The 25,773-nt window shown below is 44.4% G+C and overlaps 1 protein-coding gene across 1 annotated transcript; it reads left to right on the top strand.

Annotated features, from left to right (window-relative positions):
• Positions 1–197: 197 nt before the first annotated feature.
• On the top strand, positions 198–24,497 carry hs2st1a (heparan sulfate 2-O-sulfotransferase 1a). Its single transcript, XM_083990881.1, has 8 exons — positions 198–372; positions 512–682; positions 18,533–18,786; positions 18,942–19,027; positions 19,259–19,397; positions 19,520–19,617; positions 21,180–21,337; positions 22,666–24,497. Exons 2-8 carry the CDS (start codon positions 559–561, stop codon positions 22,887–22,889), a joined length of 1,083 nt encoding a protein of 360 aa, XP_083847007.1. The 5' UTR covers positions 198–372; positions 512–558; the 3' UTR covers positions 22,890–24,497.
• Positions 24,498–25,773: the final 1,276 nt, after the last annotated feature.

Raw genomic sequence — 25,773 nt, 5'->3', positions numbered from 1 at the left:
GTTGTCATGGTTCCAAAAAGAAGTGCGACATCTGGCGTCCGAGCCGAGGACTGGTTGTTAATCGGGTCCAATCCGGGTTGAACAATGGCTGTCGGCGAATAGAAAGCCTCCGCTGCGTGGTGGACTGGCCGCGCATCCAATGGCCTGACTGGTAGTTCCAGTCTGTCCGTGGCTCGGCGGTGAGCAGCACAGTGGATGGGACAGGACAGCGCTCCATGGGGGACGCAGGCGACAGCGGCTGGTACCACTGCTCTTCCACTCCGGGGGGACAAATCCGCTCCGTGGAGAGATCTGTAGGGCTTTACGGCGCTGCGCTGGTGGGGATTGACTCGATGAATTAACCAAGCCGAGCATGAACACTTCGCATTTGAGGTAACCAGAGGATTTGAAATAGAGTACTTGGAGATATCCTCACACAGAGAGAGAGGAGAGGGGGGCAGAGGGCCATGCACAGCCGCTCAGCCGCTTTGTAATCACCGTCGTCGCTGTCTGTGTGTGTGTGTGTTTCCAGTGTCTCATCTGAGCATGGACTGACCAAATCCCTCTCTGGATGATTTGATGGGGCTGCTCAGAGTCATGATGCCGCCCAAGTTGCAGCTTCTGGCGCTGCTGGCTTTCGCAGTGGCCATGTTCTTTCTGGAGAACCAGATCCAGAAACTGGAGGAGTCCCGGGGAAAGCTCGGTAAGTTTAAACGGCTCCAGCCCGATTCCATCCCGCCACAGCACCCGCAAATCACCGCAGGCTGTGTGTATGTGTGTGTGCGTGTGTGTGTGTGTGTGTGCGTGCGTGCGTGTGTGTGAGGTCTCTGTCTGTGGTCACTATAGATGTGTGAAGCCCCATTGTTGTGCATTTAGGTCAACATGATGCTCAGTGATGAGCACTTCATCACACCACACATGCCTCATCATATGGTCCAGACAATGGCACACGGATGTGAAATATTTAAGGAGGTGAAAGCTGTCCTACTGAACTTTGCACGACTGTGGGGAAAAAATGTCGGATTATAAAGTGTTTTTAGGATTTTGATAGCTACATTCTGCCTTTCATCCTAATCTGTGCAATGCAGTGTTAGGTGGAGGATGCTGTTGTTTTTCTGCTGGTTATCCTGTGACAGACAGTGAGTGAGCGTTTGTATACTTAAGGGACAGTCATCTTCTCAATTAAACAATGAACAATTTCGTCTAGAAATGGCAAGAACATTTTTGAAATTGCCCATTACAGTTTCCTTTACCTGGAGGTGATATCTCCAGATGTCTGTCAGACCAGCAGACAAAGTAAAAACTGATATTGATGATATTGTATCAGGAAAAATGGCAAATCCTCACCTTTTACAGACTGTGCCAGGACAATAGTTTGTGCTTTCTACTTAAAATTACTTCATCAATTAACTGGTTATTTAAGAAGCTCTAGGTTGATTTTCTCTCCATTGATTACTAGCATTGTTGTTCAGCTCTGGTACACTTGCTTGCAAATGGAGAGAGGAATCAACAGTAATCGTGCTGGGTCAGGGTGGTGGTTCGTGACTCTGACTGTAAAGTGCGATGGTCAGTGAAGAATATATTGCAGTGCTCACAGAACATCAAAATATATTCCTCTTTTGTAATTTTCCATATTTTTTGTGCATACATGGGGACACCACCCTGCTGCAAATCCTCTACAGCCCCCTTTACCAAACTCTTTCCTCTGATTGAAACGTGGCCGACACTGTGTTCAAATCTCATTGCTCGCTCCCAACAGGGGCTCAGCCCCAATAAAGATCTGGGACATTGCAGGATTATCTCTCTGGTGCCTTCACTGTGGGGATTTTTTTAAGGAAACAGCAGAGCAATGCAGACACCCCGAAGCCAGCCAGTGCACCTCAGGGGTTCTCACACCAGCTCTTGTAAGATTTTACGAGAGGGGATGGTTGGCACTGAAGAGAGGGAAACTGATGGCCCCTTTTCACTGCAGACACTGTGACATGTCGTAGTAGGAAAAGCACAGATGTAATTAATAACACTAACAATTAAATGGAGCAGTTCCAAGGTCTTGGTATTGTTTACTCTGACTCACTCTGGCGACTTCCACAGACACTTAATGGAGCAGAGAAATCATTAGTGTTATTAGTAACACGGTCACCTGTGCTTTTTCAGCTTTCTGCTGTGGCAAGTGAAAACGTCTGCTGTTAAAAACATCTCTAACATTGAAACTGTTGCATGCTTTAAATGTGCTGCACAACCACCCAGGTGTTATTCTGGCTGATTAGGGTGAAGTTAGGTGTAGATAAGCTGGGAAATACAAGGTCACTCTGATAAGTTGTCCTGTCCTCAGAGGTGCAACAACCTCAGCCCGTACAGAGCTGCAGACAGAGGTCTAATCAGCCAAATGAGGTGAGAACACTCGAGTGCATTGGCGAACCATGACTGTGGAGGCTTTGAGGATAGCCCTCAAGTCACTGCTAACCACTATTGTAATTACTGATCATCAATGTATTTAGACTTTTTCAGTCAGTTATTTTGTTCAGGAAATGTCAGAAAGCAACTAGCAAAACCATTTCCTGGAACAATCTGTTATGTATTGAAATTGCTTTTTTTTCTGTCGAGAACCTAAAGGGATTCCGTTAGAGGTGTAATAATTGCTTGATTTATTGTTAAGTCAAATGACAGAAAATGAATCAGTAATTATTTTTGATAATTGATTTAAGTGGTTTAGATATTCCAGATTTCTACATCCTCTGATTGCTGTTTTCCCTGTGTGAGACTATACTAAACTGATTATTCACTATGAAGTTTACAGTCTGAAAGAAAATGAGACATGAAGGATGAGGCAATGATGACCATTTTTGCCCCCCCCCCCCCCCCCCCCCCCCCCACGCAGAGCAATAAATAACCTAACATTATATAAATATGAAGTTAAAGTGTATAGCCTAACAAATGGCATTGTGCATGATGATGGCAGCAGGAAAGAAGGATTTCCTGAATCTTTCTGTTCTGCAGGTCAGGGAGATGAGCCTCTGACCTGTGAGAGTTTTGTGTAGAGGGTGTTGGGGGTCACCCAGGATGGCCTTCAGCTTACACCCCATCCTCCACCAGCTCCGCTCCCTCTCCCATCACACAGCTAAATTTCTTGATGAGCTTGTCTAATCTGTTCCTGTCCCTGATGTTGTGTTACCCCAGCAGACAATGGCAAAGAATGTAACACAACAATGACAGACTGATAGAACATACGCAGCATTACATTACAGATGTCAGAGGACCTGAGTCTTCTCAAAAAGAAGAGCCTGAACCCACTCAATGTCCACCCCGTCCACAGTCACAGGCCACAAGGATCTCTTGGACCTGCCAAAGTTCACAATCATTTCTTTGGTCTTTGATGTATTAAGCAACAAGTTGTTCTTGTTGCACCAGGTCCCTGTATTCATCTTCCTGACCCTTCTTCTCACATGCCATGATGTAGTGCTTCAAGATTCGGATTTAGATGTAAAATCTGCAGTGAACAGTTTGTGTGAACAGTTAAGGAGAAAGCACAGTACCCTGTGGTACTCCCACACTGCTCACCACTGGGTCTGACATGCAGTTCCCCAGCCTCACATACTGTGGCCGCTCTGTAAGATAGTTATAGACCCACAAGATGATGGTTGGATGATCTACACCCATCTTCCCCAGCTTGCTTCTCATAAATCTGTGTATTTATTATTTACTACACTGAATTGAGGAAACTTGCACATATTCACCAAGGTTACTTAAAATAGTCTGAGTTACAGAATAAATGACTTGGTGGTCAGGCTTCACCACGATTCATCTGAAATAATTTGTTTCCCCCTGTAACTTTGGCTGTGAAAGAGGAAACGTGCTCATATTCACCGAGGTTACTTAAAATAGTCTGAGTTACATATAATAAATTACTTGGTGGTCAGACTTCACCAGTCCACCATATAAGGGGGGATACGTTTCCTGGCAGGCAGAAAAGACTGATTAGAAAAGAGGAAACATGCTCATATTCACCAAGGTTACTTAAAATGGTCTGAGTTATACACAGAATAAATGATTTGATGATCAGAACTTGGAACTTTGAATGGAAAAGAGCAAACAAATCATGTTGATCCAATTGAGGCCAACAATTACAGCGATCTTGATATCTTGATATCTTAAATCATTTATTTTGATAGACGAGCCACTTTGCAAAACCTTGCTGATAAAACTAGACCACTAAAACGATGAATCAAACAATGCAAATGTGCATAGTTTCCTTTATTTAGATGAAATCAATGGATGCACGTGCGCTCCCACGGCCATGGGTAACACTTCCTATCGGGGATAAGCACCTTGGCACCACGCCGGCACCAGGCACAAGGTCTTCCAGAGAACAGGGCTCCTACATGTCTGAAGGCTCAGGTTGAAGATGGTACGGAGAGGCATCCAGCTGGGCAGCACAGTCCTTAAGGAGTCTCAGCGAAACGCCATTGGGGCATCAGGGCCAGCCGACTTGCCAGGACGCAGTCTCCTCAGCTATAGTTGCAGCTATGGTTAAATTCATATAACATGGGGAGCAATGGGACAGTAATTGATCAAAATTGATGTAGATCAATTGTCAGTCAACTAATCAATGAATTATTGAATTAATCCGCTTTGATGGAAATATTGATTAAAAGGGAATTTGTTTGTTTTTTGAGTGATTAAATTATTTCAATTGCCCAATCAGATGGATCTGCAAACAACATCTCAGCTCTGTCAGGTCAGTCCTTAGTCCTTCATGTTAATAAAACTCTTTGGGGTTTTGGAAGGTCAGACCAAACATGGAATTTTAATTTCAACCTTATATTGGCCATCTTTCACTAGTCCTGGCAATGTGCAATAAGCAACAAATTAATTGGTTCCGAAAATGATGGTTAGCAGTTTTAAACCACCGATCCTGTGGCTTACAGATGAGGAGTCGTTGAGAAGACGAGTCAAAGACGAGACTGTGTTGGGGCGACTCCGGGCCAGATAGTGAATAAAATGGTTAACAATTCATCTTAATTGAATAAGGCCTCCCAGCTGAGTTTTCATATGTTGGAACAATCAGGAGTCTTGTGGGGTATATATGACTATATTGGCCTGTCACATGGTTTACTGCTGCTGTAAAAGGGCTATACTTTACACCTAGTGAAAACCCAAACTCTGTTGTGCCCGTGCACACACACACACACACACACACACACACACACACACACACACACACACACACACACACACACACACACACACACACACACACACACACACACACACACACACACACACACACACACACATACTCTCTCTCTCTCCCGATGCTGAAATAGAACCTGAGAGGCCTTTCCCCTGACTGTCCACCACCACGAGAATCTGTTGACTTGGCAAAAGCACTCTGATTGATGACTGGACTGAGCAGACGTCTGTATACTGGAGCTCTGAGTTATGTGCTGCATAGCCAAATAGTTGTGACTGAGGCTTTTCACAGGCAGCAATCTGACAGGCAGCCGCAGAGCCGGTCATATTACCAGGTACGCCTGCTGCAGGTCCGTGTGTGCAACAATAAACCAAGCACCTTAACAACCACAACAAGGACACGCATTGGCGTCCAAACCTGAATCAAGACACCAAGAAGTTATAGTCAAGAGAAATGCTTTTGGAAGTCGCCTCTCTATATCATGTTCTAACATGTTCACAATCAACACAGTGGCCGTCACCCTCTCCTCGCAGCGTGTGATTCTATTGCCTGGCACCCAGGTTGAATCATTTCCCCCATTAGATGCCCCCCACAGGGAAGACAGGCTGTGATTTGCTTCCAAGCTAATCGTCATCCCAAGGTTTCGCTGAGAAGTCTCCTGCATTACAATCATGCCGTGATGCAGCTGTGTGTCCTGCTGTGGACCTAATCCATTATTCTGACAGTATTTCTCTCCGGCTGCTCACCGGCTCTGCTGCCGGCTGGGTCAACAATAATGCATACTGACTGCAGAGGGATGGATGGATAGACGGAAATATATTTCCTTTAATAAAGAACCACAAACTGGGATACACAGACACTTTCCCTGGTGGGTTTGTTCTGGTGATCCCAGACGCTCACCATGTAGCACTTCATGCGACTTTTGCTCCGAAATCTGGGACTGACATTCCAGTGTAATGTGTCATTGACGTCAAACACGAGACGGATGTCTGAATTTGATTCAGCACTGATTAGATCTTCTCAAGCAGCCGAGAAAATTTGATCAGTTGGTTAAAAGCAAAGCCAACACAGATGAAGTTTCCCCAACTCATTTGTGTTGAAACGGCACCAGAGGGACTGGACAGAAGAAAATAATTATCATGCCCAACTAAAAACCCAAATTGAGCCCAGTTGAATTTGTGAGCAGCTTCATGCAAGGGATCTAAAATATCCTCAGAAATTTCCTGTGGAATGTGAAGATTACATTGACATTGATTGTTTTTGATGTACAAAGCTTAAGACTTTAGGATGACATCTCATTTCGCTTAGGAATAAACGTATTCAACATAACACCATCAGTGCAGGCAGAGTATTTTTAATGAAAGCATACCAGTGCAATCTCTTTCAGTAGCGGTTCGGATTCCTATCCTTTCTGGCTGAAAGCAAGTTCATTACACAGTTGAGCGCATCATTATTTGAGTAACACCTGTGCTTGCTACCTGCTTTCATAGACTCAGGCCACGCTGCTTATTTCCTCAGAGAGAATATTCATAAACACAAAGAAAACCTTAGATTTCATTCCAGGAATCACAGCTTTAGAGCAGCACGTCAGAGCTTCAAAATCGACACAAATCAAAGCCTGTACAATGTAATAATAGCAGCAGGTTGATTCGACATGAGTTATGGTATATTAAGTTATAGCGTAAATAGAAACGTCGCTTATAAACCTGTCACCTTGTGGCCTCTGTAACAGGAGCAAACGGCCTCTTCACCTCTCTGCCCTGCAGGCCATGTCAGGGCTGCGTGTCACACAGCAGGCCACATATTCAGAGACTTTTCCCCCCTCCTCCTCCTCCCCGGCATCATCGCCTTTTATCTGCTGGCCATTATTCAGACTGATTAAAGGAATTCAATTTCCATCTGTTGCGTGGTGATATTTAGTTCCAGACACAGGCGGCTCTGTGATGAGCTCTGAAAGAGAAGAGAGACGCTGTTGAATGCAGAAGGAGGAAGAGATGCATGCGGTCATTGTCAAAGTTTTCGCAGAGCTGACGTAAGACTTTAAAGCATTCATTTATCACTGCGGCCCGTTGATCTCAGGCCCATGTGTTTGAATATGATTTTGATTGTCATGCTGGGCACTCGCAGCCTCGAGCCCACCCTCACGCCGCCGCTGCTGAGGGACCTGGGGATCTGGTCAGGAATTTGCTCTTGAAAAAGGACATCGTTCAGGCATCGCTGCTCTGCCCTCGCGCACAGACTCGCATGGACTTTTGGACCGCTCTACTCCCTCGTGCCTGTTCGCCGCCGCCCAGACCACCATTACACATCAGTCATCCTGTCGCCGATGAAGACCTTGAGCTGCAATTATGTTTGAAGTTTTACTTAACTGATAATCCAACTGTATACCTGGTTTCTTTCTTTTTTTTTTACTCCTACACATTTGTCAAGTGCGCTTCAACCGGTGTCTGTGACTCACTCGGAGGGCGGCAGTGCCAAACGGCGGCTTCCTTTTTAAGCTAATTGGCGACATATCTGAAGCACTCGCCGCTGACTGAGCCCCCGTTTCTCTCCACAACTCCAGGTACAAACCTGGATCTCAAGAATTATGAAACCTCCAGCATTTCTCCTCCACATTGTTGTGTTCCTGCATGCCCTCTCCGTGGACATTGCACTCAGATTCCCTCTGAACTCTCCCTGACACCCCTCATCTCCCTTTTTTAGCTTCCTCAAGGCGTATAAAGGGTGCATGAGTCATTTACTTTCACTCTGCACGTTGGCATCTGCTACCGTGAGGCTCCAGTAGCGCCTATCGCCTGGACCAGCCTGTTCAGTCACTCTCTGAAACATGCCATTTGAGCGGCTAATGGAGGGGAGCCCACTGCGGAGATGGGCGTAGGTGTCAGGGATAGATTTGTTGTGGGAGGCTGGGAGGCAGAGTGCTAATGGTCATACTGGGCTTTCGGTGTATTGTTAGGAGCAGCCTTTGATTCGGACTGAGGATTTACGACCCCTGGCGTGCACTTTGTCTGACAGGGAATGTGTTCCTGCAAAGTGGCGGACACGGCAGCAACCGGAGCCGAGTCTGCGTTTGCTGCTGCTGCTGCTGTATAGCGGGATGACAGACGGGCTAATCAGGGTCTTATGGACGGTTTCACACCCTGGATGTAATTGGAGGCCGTTCTAGAAGAACACCCTGCTCCAATACCACCCATCACTCCCCTCAGTTGGCCTCTCTCCAAATTTCCCTCCCCACCTCCTCACGCAGACACACTTCGTCGTCCTCCTCCTCCTCCTTACTGTCTCCCCTCTGTCTTCATCTCCTCCCTCGTCACTGTTGGGCAGCGGTGTCGGCTCGCTCAACTCGAAAAATTGGGCTTCGAATATCATGTGGCACCGAAAAACCCTGCAGGCCAGATTATATTGACTGAACTTGCGGGGACAAGTGGAGCTCTGACTGACAAGGGATGAGATATTATTTAGTTGAAGTGAGCAAACTGTCCTGCAGAGATGCTCAGAGTGAACATCGGTCCTGTGTGCTGTGCTGAAGTGACTTTTCAGACATGTGGTTTCACAAATGACTGTTTTTTTTTCACCAGAGCTGAAGGATCCTATTGAGAGTCTTTGGGGCTCACACGTTGCCATACAGCCAAAGCCTGATGCTTTTTGACACTTGGTGGAGTGTGTGGTCGTAAACACGTGACAGCAGGTGTCTCATCATAATACCCGCTGCTGTGGGCACCATTCAGCTCCTCCTCTGACAGGAAGAAGCAGCGAGCGGCTGATAAACCTCCGTCACGATAATAACTTTTAACAACGGCACTCTCATCCAGCTCCTTCTGGATCAATAGTTGTAAACAGCGTCTTTATTTGTGTGCACAGTTTCCTTTGTGATATTCAAACATTCTTGTATTTCACTAACCCCACTGGAAGAGCGCCTGAAAGGAGAATATCCGCCGCCGGCTTCGGAAATAAGGTGCTAACAAAGGAGGAGGAAAGGTGGAGGGAGGAGGGGAGGGTGTTGGAGGGAGAAGGAGAAATGAAAGAGATGATTTAATTTTCATTGCGACACAGAAATATTTAAAGCCCTTGCTGGTGAAAATCATAAGCCCCTACAAAAAAAAAGGAATGAGGAAAGCACGCCTGCAGCATTTTTACAACCAATTTCATCAGAGCACAGAGGGATAAAGGAGGAAGGAAAGATGGTGGAGCGGTGCTGCCCTTCTTCTCCCTCAGCCCCTGGTTCAACTTTGCTCCTATTAGTTGTAGAGTTGGCTTAAAGCTGCCTTTATCTTGTTTTTCCTGTAACATGTCTAACAGCAGGTGCCCTCAGGGACAAAGCCTTAATATGGGGCCAGCTACCGCACTGTTTCCACTCCTCGTCCACTCAGATCTCAGCAACTCTTTTATCCGTGTCTGTTTCCTTTTCTTCCTTCCTGTCCTTTCTCTTGTCTCCATGTCTTTCTTTCTCGGCATGTCTCTCCCCCTTTCCCCTCAGCCTGCTGAATAGTGTGAGCAGTATTGCCAAATTGCCTGAAATTCAACTTGAAGTTCATTAGACAGAATACAAATAAGTACACGACACGGCAAACAGCTGTGTGTGTGTGTGTGCGTGCGCGTGTGTGTGTGCATGTGTGTGGGTACACCTCATTAATGAAGTATCTGGGTTGCTGAATATTCAGCTCCCACACTCAGACTGTCCCCTGCTGAGTGTGGATCACTAGATTTGTGTGTCTGCATCTCTTTCTGCGGTTGATGTTTTTCTCAGACACACCAACTGCTGCTCCATCAGTAATACTACACCCCAGATTGATCGATAAAGCAGTTTTTTTTAGATGGACTAGTGTTTGTATTGTCCATGTTCTGCCTCTGACCAACAATAATGTGCCAGTCCACTACACTAGAATAGTATTGATGCTGATTCTGACCCTAAATGGTGTCATCCAGAATCTATTCACAATAAATTCAGTCTCTTTCTCACTCTAGTTATAACTTAGTATAAATTCAGTAGGGATCAGCTGAACATCGGTATCGGCAGATATTTGCCTCTTTGACTGGAAAAGGAAAACACTCATGGCCTGGTTTTTTTTCTCTCTCTTTTTTGGGGGACATGACTCTGCCGAGATCCAAGAGGGCGTGTGCATGTCCAATTAGTTAAAGAGTGTAAATAATGGTTGTGTGGGAGTAATAAAGATTTATTGTTTTCCTTTACACAAAAGAGGAATAAGTAACCGAGAAAAAGCATCGGTACGTACGAGCATCAGGCATCGGCCAAATTGTTATTTTGAAAATCAGTATTGGTACTAAAATTCAATTTTCACTTTGCTCACAATTGCTTTTTTGGGCCGATCAGGTGATATAAATGTACAAATCTATGATGATCTAAGCTATTCCGATGTGATATATTTCCATTTTTCTAACTGTGAAACTAGACTGAGTATTTAATTTATTTTAGGACCATGTGGCATTTTCTCTTCTATTGAACCGTTGGTACAGAACAGGCGGAGAAGAAACAAGGTGTGAGTGAGGGATATGATCCATACCAGATGTGCTCCAATCATTCAGCTAGATTTCCATATAATTTATTTTATGCACTATTTGCTATATTTTTTTTATTATTTTATTCTTGTACTCACTTGAAGACATCTGTCAGATTTCACGCAGCTCCCTCTCTATCCACAAAAGATGTTATTTACACATTTATCAACTTTCTCATCTGGGTTACGTTGTCTGGTAAAAGAGATCAAACTGAAACTGATGTGTTTTTACTGTACAGCCTCATGTGGTCTTCACACAGAGGAATGATCCAAAGAAATGACCCACTGTGAAGTCTGCAAATTTACAAAAAGCATGGCCACAACTCCACTTCGCCCAAAGCCCTGAGTTTAGGTGCTGTATTGACATCTGGCATGCGGAGAGTAAAGTGGGGCTTGTTCAGTATACACAGTACAAAATCCTCGCTGGGTGGATGGCCTGCAGAAGCTAAATATAATGAGATGGAAGAAGGGAAGCAGAAAATGAGTAGATGAAAGACTCGGCAGATAAGCCGGCACAGATGATAAGAGGTGATAACAAGTTGCACTGGTCTGGTTGCAGAGATGGTCGCTCTCGCTCTTCGTTCTTGTACATTTCTGTGTGTGTGGGACAGATCCTCTGCAGTGTTCACCTGTCCCTCCCACTCATCATTAAACCTATGAATAGCTGTCGTCTGCTCTGTTTAATAGAGTGTGGAGTTTTCCCTGGACTCCCATATATGCATTATTAATTATCTGTTACAGGGCCGAGAGACGGAGAGGGAGAGGGAGCATCACGTATCTGGGTTGTAGCTCGCGAGTGGATCTGCACTGTTATAAAAACACTGTTTGTTGTTATATTAGGAGACAAGGGCTCAAAACCGAGACGTATTTCAGTGTTGAGTCTACATGCGTTCAGCTGCTCTTCAACACACTCACTCACAGTTTTGACTGGCATGTTTGTGAGGCTGTGGCTGAAGCGTTTAGCAGTGACAGAGATTTTCCTGCTGTGGTTTTTTTCCCTTCCCCTCCAACAAAAGCGTTGAATCGCTCTCCTCTGTCTTGACGAGAGTCACCCAGACATGTTCTCCTCGCGTTGAAACGCAAACGCCACAGAAAATGTTGGCTAATTCCCACCGCTTAGTCATTGACAATCTGTGCCAACATGAGATCCGTTCCAATCAATCCCCCCTCCTCCATCCCCTCCCCTCCGCAACCTGTCAGACCTGCCTTTTACTTAACAAGGCAGGGGAATGATGGGATCTGCCATCTGTGTAAATTGCTCCATAATCTCATCCGACTGGCTGTTTCTGACGAAGCCGACCAAACACGGCCACGGCTCCCTTTACTCTTTCTGTTTTCCCAGACATTATTGGCTCACCTGTCAGACAGCACCACCAGCTTCGATCGCGCAAAAGATGTATTAGGGGGGGAAAGTGGCAGGTTGAACCATGATGATTATCATCTCCATCTATCCAGGAATTGTTATCATTAGTGTAGAAACACGGTTCGCATTCGGGCTAGGAATTATGCATGGGCCACAGGTGGCTGCAGCTCATTTAATGTAGCCTTGACTTTAGTTGAACAGCTTGTATTAATCTATAGTTCATGAACTCCAAAGAGCAAAACACGCACCAACCTCCTCCAGCTTCTCCTCCAAAAAAAACAAAACTTTTAACTGTTAAATTTCTGGTGTTAATGTCCTCCTTCTCAATAACATTCAGTGTATTCAATGGCACATTTATGATCTGAGCACTGCCATGGTTTTGTCTTTTCTTCGTATCTGAGGAATGCTTTGTCGGCACCCTCTGACAAAAACACGCTTGTTTTCAACATGTTATTTTGTCGCGAGGGGAAAATATAATCTCCAGGGTTTTCAGGAGATGTGACCTTTACAGGGATTGTTTGTGCTGAAGTAAACCTGGTGAGGGGGCTCACAATCAGTCTGTCTGGGGGGGGGGACGGACTGCCCTCCCCGGAGCTCCCAGTGTTGAGGGAGGAAATCCGGCTCGTGACCTTAACAGCGTGCCACCTCCTCACCCACCCCTGTGTTTTTTCTCTCTGCACCTCATAGTAAAAGCAGTGCTGCCATGAAAGTCATAACAATGAAAAAAAAAAAACTCCTCGGCTTGTATTTATGGATCCTTGCAAAGCAGCAGTGCCAAGTCCAGGACAGGAAATATCACATCACTGTGAAATGTCTTATTTATTAGGGTCTGCAATGTAGCCAGACATTTTATTTTCACTGCTTCACCTCGCTGGGTGTATCTGTTGATCTGAATTTTAATAATAGGAGGCTTTCTGCTGCTATATTTCAATCTGACTTTGATACATTGTGTGGCATCATTTCTGGCATTCCCAATCGGACATCCTTCCTTTTGTGATAAATCTAGTCGATTGAACACAAAGGAATTCCTCACATCTTCCCGGAAACAAGATGTTTTGAGTGTTTCTCTGCCTCTTTGTCAGTAAGAGACGTTTATTCAGTAACCAGAAGAGCCCCACAAGTTAGTTTCCCTGATTTAATAGCAGACTAGCTAAAGCTCTAACAGTTATTTTTATTATTCAGGAATCCATCTATAATTAGTAGTTTCATTTATTTATTTATTTATTTTTTTTTGGGGGGGGGGGGGGGGGTGATAACAAAATGCCCATTACAATTTTTGAAAATCCAAAGTGATGTCTCCAAACTGATTTTGTCCATCAGTCCAAATCACAAATAATATCAGTTTAAAAGCTGCATTTTTTTCTCGCTACATTTGCGAAGCTAGAACCAGTCATATAACATTTTTGTTTGATTAAACAAAGTATACAATGACTTACACACCAATCAGTTCAATTCAATTCTTGACTCGGTGTCAAGCTACCTGCATGTACCTGGTGTCAAGACCGTCAGTCTTGTGTTTTTTATTGGGGCAGTATTACCAATCCAATACCCCGGATCAGTACTGGCACAGACACTGACCTTATAAAGTGGATTGAATGTCGGCTACGATGTGATAAATCTGCATCAAGTACAGTTTCTCTGACAGTGTCATTATAAAATTGAGTGTTTTCACTACCAGTTACATCCATTCAGTCAGGGCAGGCGTATCTGACGCAGACTGAGGCGTGTATACACACCAGACGGAGGACCAGAGGTTGTCAGTTGAGTCCTGCAGCCAACTTCTAACCTGGGGCCTCCCAGCAGGTTAATCCTGCCCCGCCCCAGCTCTTGTAATCAGATTGTTTGGTCACATTTTCATCGCTCTATGTCTCAGTCAGGCCCGGCTGGTCCTTGTAAACCCCTCTCTCTTCTTCTCACCCTCGACTCCCCCCCACCCCCCCCCCCCCCCCCCCCCCCCCCCCAGCTGTACTGTGGAGGAGGACAGACCAGTGAATGAAACCTTTCATTGAGCGTCAATGTCGCACTTGTGTGTCAAACCAAAGCTGGGGGGGAAAAAAATGCCCCAGCTCTGGCAATTACTCCCCTTTCAAAAAAAAAAAAAGCCCACCTAAACAATTGCACTTTGGATCAAACATGTTTCCGTCTTTCTCTGTAAATGTGAAATGCGTAAAGAGCTCCAATGCTGCATGAAAGTGTTGGTGTCTATTGAAAGGTTTAAGGGTGGTTGCATTGTGTGTGTGTGGATGCGTACGTCTCTTCTTCCTGTCGCACCGAACTTGTTTGAAAGCTCTGAAGGCGTTTTGAAAGTGCTGAACACCTTCACAATCACTTAATGAAAGCGCTCTCGTTTATCTGTCTCCTTCTTGGTTCTCTGCAGCTGCCAGCAGCACTAAGACGCCGCACAACACTTTCCGCTCACAGCAGGTTTCATATTCCTTGTCATCACTTAAATAACAATGGTAATGCCGGGTGTGTGCTCTGTTTTAGTCAGGGCCCCGAATCTCCCCGTCAGCCCGACTTTACTTCTCTTCCCCCTGGTAATCCACTCTTCTGCTAAAACAGATCCGAAGGCTGAATTAGAATAATTAGAAATTCGGAAGTGTTAGAGTTTATCCAAATGTTCATGAGTGCTGCAGTGGTGACATAACTGTCCCCCTGGAAACCTGGCACTGCAAAACAGCAGCGTGCGTCCAAGTCTATATAGAGCGAAGAGGGAGAAACGGCAGGAGCAGCAGCAGACTAACTCGATTTTTATACAGCAGCAACCTAGATCCCCTCCCTGTCATCCTTCATTGATTTTGCAATCCAGCGGCATCCAAGCAGAACCATACAAGCCGTACACCTCAGTCTGCCGCTGATAGCCAATCTCTATTACCCACCTAGCCCAAGGCTTTGGTTGGAGGGGCGAACCCTCTCGGGGGGGGGGGGGAGCAGAGAGAGGGAAAGAGCTCCTACTGGCGGATCGCAAAGATGATGGATTTATGAGCTGCTTGGAGAAAGGATCATCTCCTCTAGCCCACTTTTATTATCCCATCAGATCTGACGTGATAGCAATAATACATGACGGCCCGTCACATTTTGCCGATCCAGCAGCGCACATGAATGATGATTTCAAATGCTTGCGTCTAATCAGCTGCAAAATTGCTTCAGTAAATATGTTCAACTAGACAGTGCTTCGTCTCCATCCTGTCCCTCACTTTGAATGAAACTCAGAGTAATAGGCTTGTAGTCTCCACAATGTTTAAGACCCGTGTTGGCTTCACGGTTCATAATTAGCTTTTAATGCACAGAGAGGGCTTGAGGGGAGGAAACTGATGGAAATGTGGAATGAAAAGAGACCTGCTGTGTGGCCATAGTAATTCAGGCTTTTGTTCTCTAATTAAATGACCTCATAAGGGAGCGCTAAGCTTAAGTTTATGTGTGTGGCGTGCTCTGATATGGAGGTTTGTGCCAAGTGTGTTCAGTCTCGCAATGAATAGGGCGTCTCCTACAAAGCCTAAGAAGCCCTCTCCGTGCCCGCTTTGCCTCCTTGTTGGTTGTTGGAAATTTGGCACAAAACACCATGTCTTTAACAAGTGGTTACTGGGCCCCTTCGCATAGTTCAGGACATTGTTGTTAGGGACACGGTAGCTGCCGGTCTTTTCTCACTCTCCCACCTCTTTGGGGGGGAAAAAAACCAAACTGAAAGACTGGCAGCTTTCAGTGCAAGCTGGTCTGCACAAAAGATGACATTACTGCGTTTATGTATAGTGGAGCAAAAAGAAAGCTTACATGATCTTGTTTGGCCCTGAGGATGTCAGCATAAAAACTGCTGCTGAAGTCTTTAGCAACAGCTTTCAGCATCAAGTCAATCAATCAAAACATTTTCTTACTCACCCCTGCGGTATCTTGCCACACAGCTAATTTTAGTTTTGTTTATCCATGTTATTAATGATAGATCTGCAGTTTCACTTGAGGTGCCCAGAGTGATAAAATCATACATTTATAACACTCAACTGCAACATTTCTTTGGAGAAACGTCACCATCCTCACTGGACGAACCACAGACCCCTCTGTCTGTCGACAGTTCACATTAGGACTGTTTCTTCAATGGAAAGTGGTTCCAGTGAAAACTGTTGACAGCGAGCAGCAGGGACACTGAGAGACTTGCTGCTGAATATTTTAAAGGTTATATCTCAGCAGTATGAGCACTGCCGAAAACAATTTTGATTCACCTGCCTTGTGTTGAGGGGGGTGACAGGAATCTCAAAACACAAGCAAACCACTGAAGGGAGTGAAAGGGTACTGTGTTCATTTGTTTGGTATTTGCCCTCTATTACTACATGTAATATCACATTTTCATGATTAAACTTGCATTTTTGGAGGTGTAACGGGGAATTGTTTTGTTTTTTTTTAGCACTAAAGACACTCACTGAAAAAGCACTACAAATTCTAGCACTAAAAACACTCGCTGATATATCTTGCATGTAAAATGAACACTGCTCTGGCAGATGTCTCTGTCTCTGACCACTCTCAGGCTGATTTAGGGCCTTTTAGTCTGACATGTAGCACCAGGTGTAGGTAGCACATAGTCTTCAAGGCACCTCATGTTTACGACTTGCATTGTCACGAGTTGTGCTCCAGCTCTATTTTTCGAATGTCACACAGCCGTCCTCCGTCCTCCGTCCTCCCTCTCACTGGACGCTCGCTCCACCACAAAAATAAGCCTGAAAGGACATCCGAGCCTGGGCGATAAAGTTCCAGCAATAGCAACTGTTATCGCTGTTGTTGTTGGCTGATGGCGTGCTTCGGGGTGGACGCGTGAATGAATGTCTCCATTACAGTTGTTCTGCATGCTGACAGCCCCCCTCACCCATTACGGCCACCTGGCACGTCTCCACACACTCACCAGTTGCGAGCGTGCGGAAGCGGCATGGGCTCCGTCCGTAACCAGATCCAGCTTTGATGAGTGGAACATTAACAGCTGCTCAGGAGGGTGTAAGAGAGGGGGCAGTGAGAGAAGTCCTCTCTCTCTCTCTCTCTCTCTCTCTCTCTCTCTCTCTGTTTGTCTGTGTTCGCACTAATGAAAGAGAGGGCGGCAGAATCGTAGGTGACATCTTAATTGGCCTTTTGGTGCCAGATGCCGGCCTCTGACTGAAGCCCAGCAGGCCGGTCCAGGCTGTAACAGTGTCTCAGTGGCCAGGCTGGGCTTTAGGAGCCCGCTGGCTCTGCTGGGAGCTCCCACGGGTATTAGGTGCTCTCTCTCTCTCTCTCACTCTCTCTCCCTCTCTCACTCTCACTCTCACACACACACACACACACACACACACACACGCCGTTTTCTCTTTCCATCCTTCCTGCCGAGCGCTCTGGGGCATTGTCAACACCAGTCAATCTGAGGCGAATTCAGATGAAGAAAAGCCAGAGGGCGACAAAGGCCGGGGCTTCTTTGTGTTGAATCTTTTCACACTGAGGCACTGAGGTCTGGCTTTTCTGCACTGTTCATGCCATGTTTGGATCGAGACCCCCGCCCCCTCCTTCCTGCCAACCTCCACGTTCCTCATTTTTACTGTACTGACATCCTTCTTAGCGATCAAATACTTGCCTCACTGTCTAACTACCAAACCTCAAACCCCCTCAGCCCGCCACCTCTTGCTCTTCACCTTTTCACCCCCGACGTGTAATTCTCTTCCCACTAGCACAGAAAACCTGGCGAGATTAGAAACCATCCCACACTGTTACTGTGCAAAAAAACAACATAGTACGCCAACATTTCACCCTGCAGTTGAATAAGGAGAGGGAAACCAAAGGTTGGGGGGCTTTCATTAAAGTTGAATCTGATTAGTGAACGAGATGTGGTACCTCAGCGTGAAATAGGCTGCTCACAAAATGATTATCTAATATTCCTGTTTGACATTATTCTTGATCCTTGGTGTGAAGCAGGAAAAGAGTTTTAGCTTTATGCTCTCCAAAAGAGATGAAATTGAAATCCATTTTTAATGAAGTTACAATTGAGACTCTCACACAGCGGTGTCGTCCCCTGACAAGGACAGGATGATATTTTAAGGTGTAAGTGGCTCGGGTTTAAATTTAAGTCTTAATTTGTAGCAGGGACTTTTCAAATATTCATCAGCTGAGTGTTAGTGATCGTAGTTATTAGACATTGACCAGGTTATGTAAGAAAAGACCTTGGGATGTGAGAGTTGGTTGTGTTCCTGCTATGAAAACCATTGTAACACCCAAGAGTATAGCTCATCGTGTCTTTCTTTTTAGCATAACTGGATTGCAATACTGAATTTATGTTTTTTTACGTTGGCTTTTTATAGAGATGTTGTCTTTTCACGTATTCTGTTCAGAGAGGTCAGAGGTAACGTTGAGCTTCAGAGCAGCACTCTTTGAGTTGGGTGGAGTTCATACAATCATAGCCTTTTGCAGCTCACTCTTCTTTCGCTGTATGTCCCAAACTCACCTGGATTTGATTTTTTTTTTTTTTTTTTCCTCCAGAACGAGCCATTGCCAGACACGAGGTACGAGAGATCGAGCAGCGACACACGCAGGACGGCCTGCGGGAACGGGACTCGTCGGCTTCGTCGCTGTCCAACGGCGAAGACGACGTGGTCATAATCTACAACCGCGTGCCCAAGACGGCCAGCACCTCCTTCACCAACATCGCCTACGACCTGTGCGGGAAGAACCACTATCACGTCCTGCACATCAACACCACCAAGAACAACCCGGTCATGTCCATACAGGACCAGGTGAGAGCGACGGCTGACACTCACAGGCTTCTTACTCTTACATCAATTCCCCCCTTTTTCATTTGTCGTGTGTGTTACTCCATAATAACAAACTGTGCATACCAATGAGAACATTTCAACCAGTTTGATAACAGTTGTGATTTTGGTTTGTTCAGGTGCGGTTTGTAAAGAATGTGACTGAATGGAGGGAAATGAAACCTGCTTTCTACCATGGACATGTCTCCTTCCTGGACTTCACCAAGTAAAGACATATTTATTAGCCGTCTTTTTAATGACAACACTGCTACTACCTCTTTATTCACCCTGCTTTGTGAGGCTTTGTGCACTTGACTCCACCTTGTGGTCACTGAATGCTCTTCACTCCTCCTCACACAGTTGTAATGATCGCCAGGCAACAATGCTGATGCTGAAAGCTTGTTATTTTTTATGAATGATGGATTTTCTAACCCAACAAATTTGTCATTTATCTCAGGTTTGGGGTGAAGAGGAAGCCAATTTACATCAATGTGATCCGGGACCCAATTGAGAGGCTGGTGTCCTATTATTACTTTTTACGTTTTGGGGATGACTACCGGCCCGGCCTGAGACGCAGGAAACAAGGAGACAAGAAGGTTACAGTCCCCAAAATGATCATATTCTTTTGTTTACATATGTCAGTTTTGGGTCTGTCTGAAAACAAGGCAATATTGATTACAGCAAACAAAACCCCAGATGCTTATTGTTTGTGTTTCAGACATTTGACGAATGTGTATCAGCCGGTGGCTCAGACTGTGCCCCAGAGAAGCTTTGGCTCCAGATCCCCTTTTTCTGTGGTCACTACTCTGAATGCTGGTAAGTACTGAGACATCTGACACAACAGCTCACCAACCTTGTCTGCTGGATTCGTGCACTGATGTTTGAATTAAACAAGAAGCACTGATTTAGCAGAGTCATACTTGTGTTTCCTCTTGTCTAGTCTGCCAATTGCCATTGTCATACAGTCATGTGAAAAAAAATAAGGCCACCCTATGAAATCCTTTGTGTGTGTTTAAAAAAAAAAACATATTTGGACACCTGGATATTTAATATCAATTTGACCCCAAGAACTAAAATTGTTCCAATTTCCAATTTTTGGCAAAGAATGAGTTAGGACACCCCAACATTTATTTCCACTTAAAATGACTAAAATCACACACAGGTGAATCGCATGATCTGAACATTGTTACTCAGCTTTTTGAAGGAGGCTTGCCTGATTTAAACCTCAGACATTTAGTTTGGTGTGCTCCTGACTGTTGAAGTGAGAGTGAACCCCATGGTGAGATAGAAAGAGCTGTCTGAGGCTTTCAGGAAGAAGAATGTAGCAGCTTATGAGTCTGGTAATATACTTAAAAAGATCTCAAAACTATTTGAAATCAGCCATTTCACTGTCCAGAAAATTGAGGACATTCAAAACAACTGCCAACATGGTCTAGGTCTGGCCGTCGTTGTTTGGACAGATGAGTCTAAAACTGAACTGTTTGGACACCAGAACAGAGGACCAAGAAAAGTTGGTTAAGTATTTACAGAGAGCTAGGTTCACACATCAGTTCTGATCTTTTAATGGGATTTGTTGACAATAACATCTATATCACCTCCCCTCACCTTTGACGGTTCAAACAGTTCAGGAGGAACGCGGTGTCAGTTTTGTTTTTTGTGCCACATTAAGCCTCATAGCCCTTTTCTATCACTTCTGCTACACTCATCTTCTCAAGGTTTCTAGTGGCTCTCTCAGCCTTGATCTGCTCTCTCTTCATGATGATCTGTATCAATCTCTCGCTCTCTGCCTCCACTCATCCCTCTCACACTCCTTAATCTCACCTTGACTCTACCCTCTATCTTTTAACCATCTGCTCCCCTGAAGCAGAATACTGACTGGAGAGCCGAGGGTCTAGGTCTAGGATTGAGTTCACTGTCAAGCACCAGCACTATATCAAAGTAATGGAAAGCACCTTGGAAACATTAAATAAATACTGAAGACACGAGGTGGAGCTGCTGCCAGTCCTCTGATGCTTTGCCAAAAACTTACTTTATAGATTTAAACAATCTCTTTCCTCCGTTATTATTTAATTTCCTGATCAGAGTAACACCTGCCACTACTTTTAATCTCTCCATACCTTCCTGCCTCTCTGCTTTGTCCTCTGCTCCTCCTGCTGCCTCAACCCTCTCTGGACTCAGTTCATAATTCACATCTCACTCAATTATTCTTCCTGTCTCTGCATCTTCCTCTGCTACTCCTCCGTCGCCCTGGTCCTCCTTGTCACATTGCATACCATCTATTTCTGGTCTTTTCAAGTGTTGCAAACATTTAACATTCAGCAGGATACAAAGACACTGACAGACAACCACATACAATGATCATCATGGTCTCTGTGCAGGAACGTAGGCAGCCAGTGGGCTCTGGAGCAGGCCAAGTACAACCTGGTCAACGAGTACTTGCTGGTCGGAGTGACCGAGGAGCTGGAGGACTTTGTCATGATGCTGGAGGCAGCGCTGCCACGTTTCTTCAGAGGAGCCACTGAGCTATACAAGACAGGTGCCATGGTTACTAAATACAACCATTTACTATAATAGCCCTATGTACTCCTATATGTTCTGCTCCCCTCTCTAGTGTTTTACTATACTGTACTGTCCATCAATATGCAGCCATGCTTCTCTCTGCTTTAGATATTAGATCCAGTGCAGTCTCAGTAAGTAATGGATAGAAAAGAATGACCTGTATGAGCGAGAGCTGTCACACAGACAGAAAGATTTAATCTGTGTGTAATTCTGTGAGTGGCAGAAGAGCCCATATGCCTGAATTAATCAGGGATGTTTTTGATGAATGTGAAGACTGAGTCTCTGTTTCAGTCAAGTAGTAGTAGTAGTAGTAGTAGTAGTAGTCAAATCTAATATTTGTATTTCACACATCCCATAGACTTGATGCTATAAATTGACACATTATTTGCTGTATTGTAGAGAACTGTAAGAAGATTGATACCACTCCAGTATCTGTGTGGCAGCTAGAAAGCGAGAGTCAGGAGACGGTTATCTGAGCTCAGCTCGGCTTATCGTAGCTTTGCTTGGCATAAAAGCTGGAAACAGTGAAACGGCTCTGGTAACAAAATCCACATGCCAACACATCTGAAGCTCACTGATGAACATCTTGCATTTTGTTTTGTTTTTTATTTCAAAAAGGATCATGTGTGGGATTTCTTTGCCAGGTGTGGTATATACTCAGCTGGTTGCTTGGCAACTGCACAGCAGTAACAAAGCTTAAGTAACTTCACTTTACCAAGAAGCAGTGTAGCAAATAACGCTCTGTAAACCCTACCTGATGTTTTCACATTTTGGTTTTTATTCAGATTAAGGGAAAAATGTGTAACGTATGAATTAGTGAGCCTTAGAGATGCCGGTACATGGATTATTCTAGCTTTGAACAGAGCCAGGCCAGATGTTACTCTGATGTCTTTATGGTGGGTGATGATCACTCTTCACATCAAATTGGTATCTTTGGAAATATACACTTTGATATACAAACAGTATGGGCGAGAAAAATTCAGTTTTCGCCGAACATTTACATTTTACATTGTTGATCCAACATTTCATATTATGAAGACGTAATAATTACAGTTATTTACTGTGAAGGGCTCATATTGTGATGAGTCAGCTTGAGGTCAGCTGTGACCTGTGGAGAAGAAGAGTCTATAACAAGTGCTTAATTACTTCTGAAAACTATTAACAAAAATAGCTACTCACGCAAAATGAAATTGTAATTCTGTCTCCAGTAATATTAGACCTCTTTTATCACGTGTGTGTAGATGCATGAATATTTACAACATGTATCATCCAGACACCTTTAATCCCCTTCTCCTGTTGTCACAGGGAAGAAATCCCACCTGAGGAAGACCAGCGAGAAGAAGCCGCCCACAAAGGAGTCCATTGCCAAGCTGCAGCAGTCGGCCATCTGGAAGATGGAAAACGAGTTCTATGAGTTTGCGCTGGAGCAGTTCCAGTTCGTCAGGGCACACGCTGTCAGGGAAAAGGACGGAGAACTCTACCTGCTGGCACAAAACTTCTTCTATGAGAAAATCTACCCCAAGAACTGAGCATTAAGAGACAAATGTCAATAGGAGAGAGTTTGGGAGTGTCATGGAGAAGGACGGACACTTTGTACAGGCTCCGATGTGCAGTCTGAGACTAAAAGAGAAGGAAAGTGAAGGCGAATGTAATGGAGTTCTGCTGACTGTGCGGCTGGTTTGTACGACGGATTGAGAGCGTCATGTGGAGCTGCAGAACGATCTGCCTCTGACACAGCGATCAGACCGGCGACAGCTCTGTTATTCACATCTGTGCCAGGCCAACTGGACGACGACCTCGCGTCTCCTCAGCAGGTCACCGTCCCAGCAGCTCCCGGCCCCTCCGCTCCTTCTCACCTTCATGTCAAAGGGTGTCTGCTGGGACGTGGTCGGGGGGGGGGGGGGACGTCCTCTGCAACAGCTGATCAGACGTGGACTCCTGATCAGCTTCACTGCTTCTCTGATCCAGACGAGACATTTTCATTGGCTCTGTACTGTTTGGTTGTGTTTAGTTGTGTTTTAACTCTTTACTATGGTTGTCTTTTGTATGTAAAGACAGTGACATTTTTCATGGTGAAACGACATCTCCATGCCTCACCACCACCACTACTAACTTAAAGAGATTTTAATTGTAAGGAACTGACTACTGTGCTGTATTATTGGACTTGAATGAGAACTTCTGAGGTTTTTATGAAATAAAAACCCTGTGACCATGGAGTACTACTACTTACTTGGGCAAGTGCGGATGTTTTATACTGTACTTGATGTGTTTTGTTGAATGACTCTCGTTAATGTGCAGCTCTGCCCAGAGCCTTTTCCTGGGTGATGAAGGAGGCTTTTCCTCATGATATTATTGGATTGTGTAAAAACACCAAGGTGAAGATGCTGCTGTTGTAAATATTTACTACCTTTCCAGGCCATTTCATTTCAAAGCAGATTGGTTACAGTACAGTGTTACATTTTTTTTTTCCTTCAACAATGGGCATTTTGTCAGTTTTTTTGAATTTCTTTCAATTTTTATCACACTTTTTGCTTGCCTTTTATTTTGTGATATATGTTCTTTTTAATTGTGGAGCTACATAAACATGATTGTCCACTGCTATGCCTCTCTGCTGCCCAAAGGACTGGTCTGAGATTTTGGGAAACATGTTTCTTTGCTTCCTGGCCAAGAGTTAAATGAGAAGATCGATACCACCACCTGCCAGTCTATTACATATAAGGCTGCAGCAACATAAACGTCCTCTCATCTAACTCTCAGCTGGGAATGTGTCAAATTCTTCTTTTAAATCCCTGCTGTTTTCTTTGTAGTTGTCAGCATAAATGATGTTAGAGAGGTTGGTAATAACTTTGCTTATTAGCTTGTCAAGTTTTCAACTCTTTTCTTGACGATGAACTTATTTTATTTCTAATGGCCTTCTATCGCCCTGTTGAACTTCTCGTCTTGTCTTGATACATTGTTAACTGAGAGTTCGAAAATCCGCCCCACACTTATCAAGACCTTACAATCACACCATAGCTTCTGAAATATTTACATACACAAATGAATAATTTTTATCTGAGGACATACTTTATGGTACCGCTCAGTTTATATATGTGTGCCTTCTCTAAACATCCAGTTCTACTTGTGTTGCAGCTCTGTCAGATGGAACATAAATGGCTGTCATGGCTGTTTTCACCTTTTGATTGCCAAACAAATATACAGAACATTTAAAAAAAGAAAAGAAAAGTGCACGTGTGTTTCTTAATTGAATGCCAGTGTTTGCTCATCATCATTACCAGGTATAACTGAGCAGGAAGAGTTGAAGACAGATAAAGCCTCTACTGTGAGAATGAAAGCTGGATTATTTCAGGACTGGTATCCTGCAGAGGGAGATAAAGAGCTGCCAGGTCTGCTCCAACCACTGACTGTGTGTGTGTTAATCCAGTCTCCTTTCCTCCTGGTATCCAACTAGAATATCTTTTCAGTATTTGACAGAAGTAAGTGTAGTCAATGTGATGAAGTGCCCCATAGTGCATTTATATTTTTATAACTTATTTTAAATCATATTAGGTTTTCATAAATGTCAGGTTTCATGTCACCTCCCAAAATGTTTGTGTATATATAGTGTATATATATATGCTATGTGAAATGAGAGGAGTCACTGTAGGCCAGAGGAGAAAGTTTATAACAACAAGTGCTGGACACTCAGCATTACTCATCCCTGCTCTCTCAGAAAATCACTGGAGAGTCATCAGCTATTGGACTCATCAATATAGCATGGGGTTGTCAAGACTTAAACCTAGTTAAATTCAGGTGAAATCAACATTTTTAAAGTTTCCCCACAACACTTATTTTGCTTTCTGTTTCTTCTCCTGATGTTTGGAGTGATGAATGTGCTGAGTCTGACACTTTTTTAATCCACCTGCTGAAGAAGAGCATCTTATGTTCACCTTCATTCTGAGTCTGATGAGGAGGGTTTATAGCCAGCAGTGATTCAATATGAGGTCATTTATCTGTCTTATCCACATCAGACACTCAGGATTTTAAATGCACTGTAGTTTATGTCTTAATACATTTGGATGAGATCATTAACACATTCCTTCATTTATGTTTAGACAGCAAAGTACATTGGGGGGTGTAGGTGTTCCTTGGTCCAAACGTTACTGGTCAGAATTTGAATCAAATTACATCAAACCACAAACAAAATGTGTCTCTGAGCACAGAATCTAATGAGCCACAGAAATTGGCAAATCACTGAATTTAATGTAAAGATACTATGATGTTGATCTGGTAATCACACTGTCAGAACAACAATCCACGTGTTTGTTGTATGATAGCTGCAGTATCTAACTTCCCAACGCTGCACTATCCAGCACGGGCTGTGGCCATTGCTGTATTAATTTACATATAAGTCAGAACCGTCACGTTGTGTCT

This window comes from Trachurus trachurus (genome assembly GCF_905171665.1).
Source record: "Trachurus trachurus genome assembly, chromosome: 17".
NCBI classification, from domain to species: domain Eukaryota; kingdom Metazoa; phylum Chordata; class Actinopteri; order Carangiformes; family Carangidae; genus Trachurus; species Trachurus trachurus.
The sequence above is the reverse complement of the archived record's forward strand: the minus strand, read 5'-3'. Positions and strand labels throughout refer to the sequence as shown.

Coding starts and splice junctions, on each gene's coding strand:
- hs2st1a (XM_083990881.1), top strand. CDS start 559: ATGGGGCTGCTCAGAGTCATGATGCCGCCCAAGTTGCAGCTTCTGGCG. Junction 19,398..19,519: donor GGAAACAAGGAGACAAGAAG/GTTACAGTCCCC, acceptor TTTGTGTTTCAG/ACATTTGACGAATGTGTATC. Junction 19,618..21,179: donor GGTCACTACTCTGAATGCTG/GTAAGTACTGAG, acceptor GTCTCTGTGCAG/GAACGTAGGCAGCCAGTGGG.